The 15,334-nt window shown below is 35.2% G+C and overlaps 1 protein-coding gene across 1 annotated transcript in view; it reads right to left on the minus strand.

The window, feature by feature from the left end:
• LOC109844328 (T-complex protein 1 subunit alpha) overlaps positions 1 to 9,186 on the minus strand; it is a 23,326-nt gene extending 14,140 nt beyond the window's left edge. The window contains 9 exon segments of the mRNA XM_020413314.1: positions 1 to 17; positions 1,368 to 1,433; positions 2,533 to 2,628; positions 2,756 to 2,806; positions 3,574 to 3,633; positions 3,717 to 3,803; positions 3,901 to 3,990; positions 8,844 to 8,908; positions 8,995 to 9,186. The exon segment at positions 1 to 17 is cut by the window's left edge and continues 4 nt beyond it. Coding sequence (XP_020268903.1) covers positions 1 to 17; positions 1,368 to 1,433; positions 2,533 to 2,628; positions 2,756 to 2,806; positions 3,574 to 3,633; positions 3,717 to 3,803; positions 3,901 to 3,990; positions 8,844 to 8,908; positions 8,995 to 9,067 — 605 coding nt within the window. The 5' untranslated portion in view covers positions 9,068 to 9,186.

Below are 15,334 nucleotides of genomic sequence, written 5' to 3' on the forward strand. Positions count from 1 at the left end.
TTTAGAATATTAATGCTCTGTCCAAAAAAACAAAGAGAGAGAGAGAGAGAATTTTAAAATACTCATATTTGAGCTCGCATGTTATAAAGAAATTAAGATGCCTGAGCCTTTATCCCAAGTCTTTTAGGTTGGCCTGATGCCCCAATTTTAATGGTGAACTCGTGCTGAGTTGTAGTCAGTCATATAGTTTCATGATTAGAAATATTAATAAGAACCGAGTTCCGAATCCTAGAACCATGCCATCATAAGAGGTGGAAACCAAACAAGTGAAGATCTGGAAAGACAAGTATAGACTCCTTGATTTTGGGACCACACCAAATGCCAGCAATAATGAATGAGCCTAACAAGCTTGGATACATGGACGTGGACCCTACATGACGAGACATGTTCAAAAAATAGTGCACATAAAAGATAATGACCTTGTAAGTGATGGTTCTTAGATGTGTGACACAACAGCTTCATAACAGAGGTATTCTGTCCATAATAGAGTATAACACTATCAACAATGTAGCCTATTCAGAAATCACATCCTAGTAAATTGGCAAAGTCTTGAAAATAAACAACTCGCCAACAACAAATCAGCAATATGTGACATGGGTGGTTCAAATGGACAGTTATTGACATTACTTGGGACAAAATTAAAGTACTTGATTTTTCTGTTGTAGGCTATACATGACAAGTGGGTTTTGTCAATATTGAAACATATAATGCATTCTAATGGTGTATACCGAGAAATTAAGTAAATCACATGCCTATCAAGGAAGGCAGGTGCTATAACAAACAGATTGTCATTGTAGGCAGTCCGGGTTAGACAGATCACCGTAGTAGGCAGTCTGGTTGAATATGATGTAAAAGGCTGAGCACCGCGGTAGGCGGTCTATCTAGGCAGATCGCTCAAGGACATCTGGCTGAAACCAGTCAAGGGGGTTTGGAAATACTTGATGCAACTGATGAGATTATAACCAAGACAAGTCCATTGCCGGTTAAATTTATTACAGCACCCTGCACCTGGTCTGGATCAGCTAAGTGCCCTCCAGAGTTTCCAGAAGTAAAAAACCATCAAATTACAAATAAACTGTCCTTAACACATGAACCAGCTCTTGCCTCCCTCCCTCATAGATTTCTCAATCTACTACCTTTAATAATCGATTAAAGAAACTTAAAGGCAAGTTTACATCCTAAGGTTTTAAAAGCATAGCCTTGAAAACATTAAAAAGAAATTAGATGTCTGCATAAAATAGACAAAGAAATGAAGAAATCACAACCCTAAAAAAAATCTGCGAACAGCTAACTTCATCCAAAAATCATTTGTTTTTTCTACTCGAAAAGGTGATTGATATCCAACAATGGTTTCCGTAAGAATTAACCTTGATGGGATATCTGACTTCTCCTCTAGCATTTGTAGTCTTCACCGCCTGAACTGCATCTACGACCTATAAGAAAAAACCATGTAAAAGTTTATGTTCTTCAATTGTAAAAAATCAAAAAAAAAACGAAGAGCTCAGAGTTGTATTAGGAGAAATAAAGAAACAATAACAGAAACATAAACATCAAAGACTTCATCCAGTCCTGACAAAAGGAGTAGGGTAATGTGTGCAAAAAAAAGGACATCTAGTTGAACAACAGAGGCAAAGAGAAGTGCTGAATATTAGCATTTGGTATTGTCTAATATGAGTGATATACATGTAACATTTGCCGTTTAAATTCTTAATAAAAGTAAAAGAAGAAACGGTGAGAATTGATAAGGAGGAAATTCAATTTGTAGTACAATAAAGGGTTTTTTCCCGTATATACACCCCAAATAATAGGTATGTCACAAATATCCCCAAATCTCATAATTGCCATTTTACCCTTCAAATTGTAATCATACCTCAAGTTTACACCAATCTTAACTTCTGAGGAATAAAATTGAACTATAATATTTAATTACAATGAATGTTTACCAGATACGACCAAACTACCCTTACTTTAAATTAATTAAACTTAAGAAATAATTTATCTTAATATCGTTATTTTACTGATAACAATATTAAGATTACTTATTTTAAGTTTAATTAACTTAACTAAGATACTTAAATCATTTCTGGAAAAACTAACCCTTTAAACAGGATATTCCAATTTTATTCCTTAAAAGGTTAGGGTGGGGATAAAGTTGAGGGATGAATATAAATTTAGGAGTAAAAATAACAATTACAATGGCTGATGAAGTAAATTTACAAGTAGCAATGATTTGGGGGTGTATATGAAAACCCCCATAATTAATACTGAGAGATGGATTAGGGATAGTGCAAAGGCTTTCGAATCTTGTCTGTTGGCAGGAAAATGAAACTCGTTCGTCCCAAAACTCCTATCAATATGGCTACAAAAGTCCATAGTCCAATACGTGCACAACACAGACAGATGTGGCAGTTGATTGAAAATAAATAAACGTCATGAGTACATTACATACAGAACAGAAAATAAAGTATTATATTAATTTGGGAAACAAGGGTTTAATCTTGAGACATGGTAATACGCTGGCATAAAACTTACCAAATTTGCAAAGAAATCACTATCATTGGCAACTAATTTTGAGGACATGCTGGTTTTTGCACAGTTCACAAGAGAATCCTTTCCAAGCTTCTCAACCTAAAAATACAAATTGCAAATAATTCAAACAGTCACTAGATATATAAGTGAAAAGCTTCTACAAATTCGGAAGAGAATTAAAAAATTGTTGATATGGATCCTTTTGACAATTTAATGTAGTTCATACCTTTACAGCAAGTTTTTCATCAACATATTTGCAGGCTTCCCTCATTGCGAGCTGTTTGGAAAGCGCCAAAAAAAACATGTTAAAATAGATAAGCAAGACCTCCAAAACATGTTAAATTATCAATGATCATAGATACAGCTCTCAAACAATCTTTTAACATTTATCTCAGTCAATAATGTTCGAGATGCATGAATCACAATGCTAGTTGTAAGAGATCTATCATAGCTAGCAAGGAGGAATAGAGGGATACTAATTTAAGGAGGCATGAGGATAAGTTCATTAATTCAGTTCAGATCATACTCAACCAAGTATTTGCATAATGTAATATCACACAATCACATAGTATTGCCACTTGTCATCATGCATGCATAATCTTTAAGATGCTAGCCAACATTGCAATTCACCAATGCTCACTCATAGTTGCATCAGGAACTGGTGGCAAATGCCATCTATGCTCATTTCAATTGAAATACCAAAGAGGGCATAAATTCTTTTTTGCATTGATCATATTATAATAGGATGAGAAAACTATTTCTTCACCTTTTCGCCAAGAAACCATAATTTTCTAGGAGGTAAATATGTCGTGACATTTTCATCAGAAAGTCAACATACTTCTTAACCGCACATGGTATAATAATCCATGTCCATGTTTAAAATTTTCATTTGTATACATGTATGGGTATATTGTACGCTTTCGCAATCATAATATCATACCAAGAATATCATTCATCATTCTAAGTTTTCCTTCAATTTCATAGAGTTTGTATACTTTGTTAAAGTATCCTGGGAATTTCAGCACGCTAAATATGAAAGCTTACCCTGTACCCGCTGATTATAGATGTTGGATGAATCTTGTTCCTCACAAGATCATTTGCTCTCTGCAGGGAAATCAAATATATAAAATTGTACTTCTGACAAATGCAAGTAAAAAAACTTAATGCATCAACTCAATAAACAGTGCCTTAAGCAACTCTGCAGCTACAATAACCACAGATGTCGTCCCATCTCCTACTTCACGGTCTTGAAGCTCAGCCAACTCCACAAGTACCTAATAATCCTCAAACACATGGTTGACTAGAAATTAGACATACGATCATACTATCAGGTTATTATTATCTAACAAGAAAAAACTTCCTCATGTTTACCTTAGCAGCAGGGTGTTCAACTTCTAACATCTTCAGTATGGTCGCCCCATCATTAGTAATTGTCACATCACCAATATCATCAACCAGCATCTGGATAAGGGTCCATAATTAAACTTAATACGCTTTCAAAGATGCATAGAAATACACTACATAACACACGCTTTACATGAGAAACATAATGATTTGACTATCATCATTCAAAACATAATACAAAAGCTGTAAGCCTGTAATATGTCACAAATGCCTTCAAAGTTTTGGAACTATATGATGTGTTCATTCAATAATCATGATTAAGCAGGCAGGTATGTGGGAAAAAGCAGAGAAAATTATTATAGCATGAACAGCTAAAAGACTAAGCATATAAGATAAAAAATAAACTATGAGATTGACATCATGCAGTTACTTAACAAGCTTAGGAGATATTCAAAGAAATCGTGAACCTTACCATCCCATCAAAACAGTAACAAGTTAATTTTGCTTCCAATATAAGGCTGCATACAGACTTTCTAAGTAGCTAATACTGGGTCATTGTAGAAAATTCATGAACCAACATAAAATTCATCAAGAAATTCTTAAAATTTTAGCAACATATTGCAGATTTTATTTTGTAGATAAATGGTGATTTCAACCACTATCAGTTGGTAGATAAAAGGAAGACGGAGGACTTCATGTAGACATCTTAACTTTTCAGCTTAGACAAAAATGATCCCACCTGAGGGAAAACATTGGAAAAGGAAATTGCAGTAAACCTAAAAGCATTAATATTAGTCCTGGCCATAACTTTCAGCAGATAAATTTTAGAAAAATCTGTCATAATCTGCGGCACAGCTGAGAGGATGAAATTAGACTACCTAACAAAAACAAATATACTCATAGATTTTGGCTGCTATTCATTACTTACAATAAAATATAAATAATACATACCTAATGCTGCCAAAGACTTACATATGTGTCGCAATTTGGAAGGGTTTACTAGTAAGTATTTCACAAATTATAATTCTCTAGAAGTTGGATGTCAAAAGTGATAGATAATTAAATTAACACCAAAGAAGAGATGGTAGGTTGATTACTGAAATGTTATGGTAGGTTGTTGGTACGAGTCACCGAGTAGGTTGATTACTGAAATGTTATGGTAGGTTATTGGTACGAGTCGCCGAACGAGCACATTTGATCGTGGAATTATCAAATGTGGGGTTGAGAAGATAACAACGAGAACACACGAAAATTAAAGTGGCGAAGGAAAATACCTTCTCTAGATTATGAAGAATAAAAAATTACAAAATCTCTCCCACACAATCTCTCTAGAATAAAGAACAACTTCTCTATCCTCACTAAACTCTAATCTCTTGATTATAATCTCTCTTCCGATGTTTAGAAACCCTAAACAATCCTTATTTATAGGGTAAACGTGGATGGCAAAATCGTAAATAACCAAGGCAAAATCCAATCAAGATTCGTCTCAAAACAGAGTCCAACTTGGCCCAGGAAAGTGATCCGATCGACCGGTCTCCCACTATCGGTCGACCGACAAGTATGTCTCGGTCGACCGACCAAAGAACACGTTTCTCGTCCTGTAGTGTGCACTAATCTGGTCGACCGGTGCGGAGTGTTCGGTCGACCGGTCAGAGACTTGTCGCCAGATTCCTGATTTCGTCGTTTTCCTGCTTTTGACAGTTTTCGCCACCACCAACAGCTCCACTCACGCCTCTATTCTCAAACTCCCATGAGAATCATCTATCTTCAAGCTTCCATGAGGATCGCTAAGTTCTCGAAGCAGAGAAGAAGATACACATGTATCATAACTCTCCCTTTAGGAACTTGAAGTCCCATTCAAGTTAGAACTTCAGTTGAGGGAACTCGCGAGCCCTCCTTCCCTATTGAACCATTTAGTCTTGCTAGGAACCTGACCTTGACGTCCGATTAGAAACGACTCATTCGTCTCGCGTCTCGTCATAGTCACATTCCGCTCCAAAATGCAATCCGCTTTCAGTAGCTCCTCATAAGGCCTAACGAACAGCGAGAAGCGAGACAAACTTCTTGTTTGCATTCACTAGTCTCTTCGTCCGGGTCACCGTCACCAAGTTTGTCTCCTTCAGAAGAGACGCCGAACGAAATATAAACTTCTCACCGTCTTTGGTGAATGTGTACTTCTGAGCTCGTCTTTCGTAGATTACATATCTATCCCACAAATACGGATTGCCTAGTATAACCTGACAATCATCCAATGGGACTACACTGCACGTGATCTCGTCAATATACAACTCGTGGAGTGCAAATCTGAAAGTACATTGATTAACTACATTCAGTCACGCCTCCTTTTGAATCCACCCTAAAGGATAGGGTTTCGGATGCTTGATTGTCTTCATACCTAATTTCTAAATCAAGGTCTCGGATATCAAATTCTTCTCACCGTTTGGATCAATTATGACATCTGCCAAACTGATCTTCATCTGTAACTTAAGAATAAAGAGCTGCTCTCTGGGGTCTTCGTCCTCCTTCACGACATGTTTTCCTGTCATAAGGTTGAGATTGTTGTTGGACTATCATTCCTGGGATTTCTTTCGAACCTTGTGCTATCACGTATGCCTTTTTCTCCTCTTTTTTTTTCAACCATTTTGGTTTGAGATGAGGATACTTCTCCCAACATCGATCAGCTATATGTAATGTCTTCTCACAATGACTACAAATCAGTCATGTTTTTCCTAGATCACCCTTCTTTTTCTCCTTCATAGGTTGGGAACCACTAGACTCGTCTCCAACTTGCTTAGCATCTCCCTTCGTCTCGTTGCTCTTCTTATGTTCGCCCTTAATGGCAATAACCTTCACACTCGCTTCTGCAATGGACTAGACCGTGAATTACTTCATTTCCTTCCGGATGTATTCATTCAGATCCGCCATATACTTCATGAAGATGGAGTATTCATCCGTTGCGATGTAGAGGACCATCCCCTGCTGTTGGAACTCCGTTGTGCATTCTTAAACGGTCTAGTTGAGTCTTTGGCGTAATCTATATCACTTGTATCAACGCTACTCAAGGAATCCCATTGAGTAGAATTGTTTCCTCAATAGCTCCTTAAACTTGTTTCACGACACCGTCTTCTTCTCCTGCTGACAGTAGGATTTTCACCACGTGAACGCATATCCTGAAAGCTTTAAAATCGCGAACACAATCTTCTCCTTAGACGAATAGTCATAAAGAGTAAAATACGTCTCCATCCGCTCGATCCAGTCATCAAGCCTCTCGACGTTAACACTCCCATCATAAACAAAGATCTCTATTCTGAAGTTAATCTTTAGATTCTGATAAGGACCCTTACCCCCTTCGTGTGGAACAGTCTTGACGGACTGTCTCCTCATCGGAATCAGAATTCACGCTCTCTCCATCGGACCTCACAGGTTTCTTCTTAAATTTCGAAGAAGATTCGCCCTTTTTGTCCCCTTGATGGATGAGATCGACGAGTTATGTGAGAGTCGGCCCTATCGTCTCGATCTGCTTCTCCAATACATTAAGTCTCGATGAGTTGTCACTGTCAGTCATATTTTTCTTCCTTAATTTTGGGACCTCTTTAATAAGGATCTCGCCTAGCTTCTTGTATTACGATCGAGTAAGGATCATACACAGGATACCCTCTTCACAGGATCTGATCACTCTGATACTAACTTGATACGAGTCGCAAGCACCTTTGATCGCGAAATTATCAAAGGTAGGGTTGAGAAGATAACAACAAGAACACACGAAAATTAAAGTGGTGAAGGAAAATACACTCTCTAGATTATGAAGAATAAAAAAATAACAAAATCTCTCTCTGACAATCTCTCTAGAATAAAGAACAATTTCTCTATCCTCACTAAACTCTAATCTCGTGATTATAATCTCTCCTCCGATGTTTAGAAACCCCTAAACAATCTCTATTTATAGGATAAACAACGTGGATGATAAAATCGTAAATAACAAAGTCAAAACCCAATCAAGATTCGTCTCAAAACAGAGTCCAACTCGGCCTAAGAAACTGATCCGATCAACCGATGTACCAATACCGATCGACCGGTCTCCCACTATCGGTCGACCGACAAGTATGTCTCGATTGACCGACCAGAGAACATGTTTCTTGTCCTGTAGTGTGCACTAATCCGGTCGACCGGTGTTGAGTGTTCGGTCGACCAGCCAGAGACTTGTCCCCCAGATTCCTGATTTCGTTGTTTCCTACTTTTGACCGCTTTCGCCACCACCAATGGCGCCACTCACACCTCTATTCTCAAACTCCCATGAGAATCATCTATCATCAAGCTCCCATGAGGATCGCTAAGTTCCCGATGCAGAGAAGAAGATACATCTGTATTAGTTGATTACTGAAATGTTATTTACTTTCCCTTCCTTTAGTTTTCTGAGTTTGAGGCTCCTCTTAAAACCTAGTTATCCAATCTTAATAGATCTCTTCTTTCTTGCAAAATTCCTCTTTATTAGTCATTAATAGTCCAATGTCTTTTTCCCCCTCCTAGCTCCCCTTAGAAGGCTGTTTAGTTTTCTTCAAAGATAAATCATAGCAAATGTCGCATGAACCGTTTGTTGCAAGATGTCAGCTTCAAATTCATTGTTAGGATAACCCACAATTTATTGTAGGAAGTGTATTCCCAATGCAAATATAGTGTTTGGTTTAGGGGGGGAAATGATGAGGTGGAATTATTTTTTATTTTTCATTTTCCGTTTCTAAAAGATGCATCTTTTGCTTCCAACAAATTGGTGGCAACATTGATCGCGGATTTGCTACGGACTATGAGTTCATTTAGCTTTACTAATTACAATGTTTCAAACCAAATATCGGAGTATAAAGTACTTCCTTGTCAGGTTGCAGAATGGACCGCTTGATCCAGATCCAAGCATGCAACACTACAAGGGCAGCATGAAGAACTTCATACAGCAGAATAAAAGTTAGGGTTTATACCTTATCAAGGCCAACGGGGCCGAGCGAAGACTTGACGACATTGGCAATTGCTTGGCACGCCATAACTACACCAAAGAACCAGTGAAAACATGAAGGATCCAAAGATTGGATCTTTTTGGACTGCAATCAAAGGGACTGAAGAGAAAGGTACCATTTTGGGTGCGGACGTCTTGGCCAGATTGGCGATCGCCGAGGATGTCAGGGATCTGGGATCCGAACGCCATTGGAGAAGGAGGAGAGAAACCCTAGAAAGAGAGAGAACGAAGGGCTTTAGTGTCGAAATGAGAACTGGAAGGTTCGAGTGTTGGCGCCCGTTTCTAATTGAGCTAGGGTTGGGTTCTCGGAGTCGAGCTGGTAGAACTTTATAGGAACTCTTTGTAAAGGGCGTCTTCAGTATACTACGTTGAAGTGGGTGGCAAATGCTGACCCGACCTGACCCGACCCGACCCGTCATTGATGGATATGGATCATGATACGTGGACATAGGTCACATACGGGTGGGCTCTATTAATAAACGGGAAAATTGCTTGAAGGAACCAAAATAAGTTAGCTCATGCATCCTCACCCCCAGTCCAATAACCATAATCATTGATAATCATATTTTATTACAATTTTATACCCCCATTATCTATTTTATATGAATAAATATACCACTAATAATTGTTTTTATCTTTTAATTGCAGGTTAATGAAGAATAAATCTCAACTTCCCATCTCTCAACAAAAACCCATTGATTAAATGAAGAAATGAAGCAAAGAAGCACATTGGAAAATCAATTTCCAAATTATCCAAAAGCCCAGAATCAAGTCGTGTAGCCTGTAGAAGCCGGAGAAAATCAAAAATCCAATATGAAAAGAAATCATATTCAAAATGGTTGGCCACAAAGAAACGACGATATCTCCTAATCCGGAAGGCGGAATTTAACATATAATATATGAAAATCGCCTACCTCGACGAGACGAAGCTATTCGTGAAATTACGGACGTCCAGGCAGTTACAATCCAATGGCTGATTATTGATGTTTTTGGATAAGATTTCGATCCAATGGCTCTCATTCACTGATGTTTACTATAAATAGGGGTAAAGAGTGAGAGGTTAGAGGTGTGAAAATTTTTGTAAACTCCTTTTGGAGAGGAGGGCTACTCTTAATTGAGAAGGCCTTCCAAAAATTATAACTTTAGTTGCAATTAATAAAAATAATTTTTTCCTCTTTAAATTTGTTCTTTCTCCTCTTGTTGAATGATGAGGATGGAGATGAAGAGCAATTTGAAGGTTTGCATTTCTTTGCTCTTTTATTTCTTTTTAGTAATTTCTTTATTATTGCTTATTAGTTAGATTTAAATTCATGCTTGTAGTATAGATTTACTTTCTTGTCTTTTTTATTTTCTTTTTGCACTTTAATTTGTAGAGTAGATTTATTTTTCTTGCATTTAATTTCTGCAATTTATTTTGTAGTTTAGATTTTTATTTTCTTTGTAATTAGATTTATTTCTTGTTCATAGTTTAGATTTTTCTTTTCTTTTTAATTTTGTAATTAGTCTTCTTTTTCTTGTTTTTATTTCTTAAGATGTGAATTTAATTCTTGTAGGAATCTTAGAATTGTATGAAACTAGTCTAATTTCTTTTATATTGTATGAATTATTCTCTTGTACTTAAAATGTTCATGTTAGGATAATCAACTAGAGAACTAATCGGTAGAAGAAGAATTTGATAATCTATGCTTATCTTAAATGGTTTGATAGGTTATGCTTATGAATTCTAGGATTATTATCATGTTGTTGTTCTTATCATGAATAGTAATTTTAGCTTAGATGATAATTTGATAGGTTACACTTTCCTTAAATGGTTTGATAATCTATGCTTAATAAATCTAAGTTGAAATATGATAAAAAGAGAATAGTTTATATTTTGTAATTGAAATTGGTTAGTGGATTATATTCTAGATTTCTTACCTCTTTTGAATCCTTCATCTTAACTTTCTTAAATTTTCTTTTCATTTTTGGTTTTATTTCTTGATTTTATTAATTCATATTTCTTGCCTTGTGATTTCATTTATTCTTTAATTCTTCCTTCTCTCCTCTAAAATTCAATTTATTACCTCTTGCATATAAATCAAAACAACCACTCATACAATCACACTTATTCTTTATTCCTAATTGTCACGCACAAAATATAAGAACCAAGTTTAATAATCTCTTAAAATCACCTTCTTCGTGGGATCGATAGAGGTGAGTTCTAATCTTCTCAAATTTCTATCCTAAATCCTTAGGAGTTTAGTTTTTGATGTTTTATTAGTAAATCGAATGGCGAACGAGCTTCCATCTCAAAAGGAATTATTTCTAGGGTTCGAAAATCCGTCAAATTTGTTTATTTTACCTAAAATTTTGGACTCATGAATCTAAATTAGAGTTTGTTTGTTTACAGTGATTTGAAGCATTAGCTTATTTTTTCACAAAATTCTTATGTTTGTTTACAGTGATTTGAAGCATTAGCTTATTTTTTCACAAAATTCTTAATTTTTTTTTGGGTTTGCAGTAGAAATGAAAGGATTTAACTAAGGAGGAGCTAGTAAAGTGTTCCTTGCCAAATTACAAGCTTGGGAAGAAAATGGGTATTGGGTCATTTGGAAAGGTGAAGATTGCTGAGCATGTTTTGATTGGGCATAAGGTCGCCATCAAGATTCTTAATCGGCGCAAGATTAAGAATATGAGATGGAGGAGAAATGTATATTTTGATCATGGGATGGTTAATCCTCAAAAATAGTTTTTAGATATTTGTTTCATTATAATTTTCCTTAGTTTCCCAGGAGAAAATGATACTGATGAATGTTCATTTTGAACGGGTATTTACCAAATCATAATGTTACTACAACATGCATGTGTGCAACAATACTAGTGCTAACTCCCGTGCATAACAACTAGTTGCAACCTGAATATTATGATGTGGTTAAGCAACTTTTGGACACATTGTTTGTTAGTAGACGGCTTTAGCATGCAAAGAAAAGCCTTTTATGTTTGTTTATCATGTGGGATTATCTTAACTTGTAGAAACTTTTATTGGATGTGATTATCAATGAAAATTTGAGATAATCCCCTTTTACGTTTGTGCCATATATGTGATATTTGGTATATTGTGTGATTTATGTGTTGTTATGTGATATTTTGGTATTTTGCGTGACTTATGCTACTGTTATGTGATATTTTGGTATTCTGTGTGACTTATGTGATATTTTGGTATTCTGTATGATGTATGCTGCTGTTATGTGACATTTTGGTATTTTGTGTGACATATGTTGTTGTTATGCGATTTTTTTACATTCTGTGTGATATATTCTTGTTACCAATTATATATGCTACAGTTTAAGTGTTATGTGATATTTTTACAGATATAATTGTTGCATACACGCATATTTTTTCATCAAGGCGATCCTAGAGGGAAGGGAGACAATAAATATTGAAGCCTTATAAAGGGAGTCTGAGATGTTAGGAGCATGACTTGCTGCTCAAATCATATGCGAACGTGGTGAATGGAAGTAGTTGCAATTGAAGTTAGATATTGACGATCCAGAATATCTTTTGTACTTTGGGGGTAATGATGTACCATTGATTGAGTGGAAGTATTAGACAACCACACGTAACTATTTTATTTGTTGGATGTTTACTAGCTGTTTGTAAATGATAAAATGTGTATTTGTAATTTATTGGTGATCTTTGTTCTTTAGCATATAATACGTTAAGCAACACTTGAGGCAAAACCCATCGCTCTAAACTTCAATTTATAATACTAAACAAGATGAAGTACACATCTAGAATACACATCTAGAAATATATCTTTTATTTGAGGTACACATTTAACGTTCACATATAATACGTTAACGTCACATATGAGGTCTCAATGTCACATGTAATACTCAAAAGTCACAAATCAGATCTAAATATCACATATAAGGTAGAACCGTCACATGTAGGATTGAATTGTCACATATAACATTGAAATATCATTATTCCAAAAAATCCATCATTTTCCCATTTAACCTTAAATAACTAAGTTACAATCTCAACCCATCATCCCATTTCCTTCGTGTAACCAATCTACAACAATGTTTCCTAAAATTTTTATTCAATAAATAACGTACTTTGGTGAACCATATATGTGATATTTCAATGTTATATGTGACAATTCAATCCTACATGTGACGGTTCTACCTTATATGTGATATTTAGATCTGATTTGTGACTTTTGAGTATTACATGTGACATTGAGACATCATATGTGACGTTAATGTATTATATGTGAACGTTAGATGTGTACCTCATATAAAAGATATATTTCTAGATGCAAGCTTGGGAAGACACTGGGTATTGGGTCATTTGGAAAGGTGAAGATTGCTGAGCATGTTTTGATTGGGCATAAGGTCGCCATCAAGATTCTTAATCGGCACAAGATTAAGAATATGAGATGGAGGAGAAATGTATATTTTGATCATGGATGGTTAATCTTTAAAAATAGTTTTTAGATATTTGTTTCATTATAATTTTCCTTAGTTTCCCAGGAGAAAATGATACTGATGAATGTTCATTTTGAACGGGTATTTACCAAATCATAATGTTACTACAACATGCATGTGTGCAACAATACTAGTGCTAACTCCCGTGCATAACAACTAGTTGCAACCTGAATATTATGATGTGGTTAAGCAACTTTTGGACACATTGTTTGTTAGTAGACGGTTTCCTGTGATATGGGTGATTTACTTACAGCTTTAGCATGCAAAGAAAAGCCTTTTATGTTTGCTTATCATGTGGGATTATCTTAACTTGTAGAAACTTTTTATTGGATGTGATTATCAATGAAAATTTGAGATAATCCCCTTTTACGTTTGTGCCCTATATGTGATATTTGGTATGTTGTGTGATTTATGTGTTGTTATGTGATATTTTGGTATTTTGCGTGACTTATGCTTCTGTTATGTGATATTTTGGTATTCTGTGTGACTTATGTGATATTTTGGTATTCTGTATGATGTATGCTGCTGTTATGTGACATTTTGGTATTTTGTGTGACATATGTTGTTGTTATGCGATTTTTTTACATTCTGTGTGATATATTCTTGTTACCAATTATATATGCTACAGTTTAAGTGTTATGTGATATTTTTACAGATATAATTGTTGCATACACGCATATTTTTTCATCAAGGCGATCCTAGAGGGAAGGGAGACAATAAATATTGAAGCCTTATAAAGGGAGTCTGAGATGTTAGGAGCATGACTTGCTGCTCAAATCATATGTGAACGTGGTGAATGGAAGAAGTTGCAATTGAAGTTAGATATTGACGATCCAGAATATCTTTTGTACTTTGGGGGTAATGATGTACCATTGATTGAGTGGAAGTATTAGACAACCACATGTAACTGTTTCATTTGTTGGATGTTTACTAGCTGTTTGTAAATGATAAAATGTGTATTTGTAATTTATTGGTGATCTTTGTTCTTTAGCATATAATACGTTAAGCAACACTTGAGGCAAAACCCATTGCTCTAAACTTCAATTTATAATACTAAACAAGATGAAGTACACATCTAGAATACACATCTAGAAATATATCTTTTATTTGAGGTACACATTTAACGTTCACATATAATACGTTAACGTCACATATGAGGTCTCAATGTCACATGTAATACTCAAAAGTCACAAATCAGATCTAAATATCACATATATGGTAGAACTGTCACCTATAGGTTGAATTGTCACATATGACATTGAAATATCATTATTCCAAAAAATCCATCATTTTCCCATTTAACCTTAAATAACTAAGTTACAATCTCAACTCATCATCCCATTTCCTTCGTGTAACCAATCTACAACAATGTTTTCTAAAATTTTTATTCAATAAATAACGTACTTTGGTGAACCATATATGTGATATTTCAATGTTATATGTGATTTTATTCAATAAATAACGTACTTTGGTGAACCATATATGTGATATTTCAATGTTATATGTGACAATTCAATCCTACATGTGACGGTTCTACCTTATATGACCATATATGTGATATTTCAATGTTATATGTGACAATTCAATCCTACATGTGACGGTTCTACCTTATATATGATATTTAGATCTGATTTGTGACTTTTGAGTATTACATGTGACATAAAGACATCATATGTGACGTTAATGTATTATATGTGAACGTTAGATGTGTACCTCATATAAAAGATATATTTTGACGTTAATGTATTATATGTGAACGTTAGATGTGTACCTCATATAAAAGATATATTTCTAGATGTGTACCATTCTAGATGTGTACTTCATCTTGGTTAGATGTGTACCTCATATAAAAGATATATTTCTAGATGTGTACCATTCTAGATGTGTACTTCATCTTATTGAGAATTATAAATTGAAGTTTAGAGCGATGGTTTTTGCCTCAAGTGTTACTCAACGTATTTCAAAATTATTGGAGTTTACTGCA

Source organism: Asparagus officinalis, chromosome 6 (genome assembly GCF_001876935.1).
Source record: "Asparagus officinalis chromosome 6, Aspof.V1, whole genome shotgun sequence".
Lineage (NCBI taxonomy): Eukaryota > Viridiplantae > Streptophyta > Magnoliopsida > Asparagales > Asparagaceae > Asparagus > Asparagus officinalis.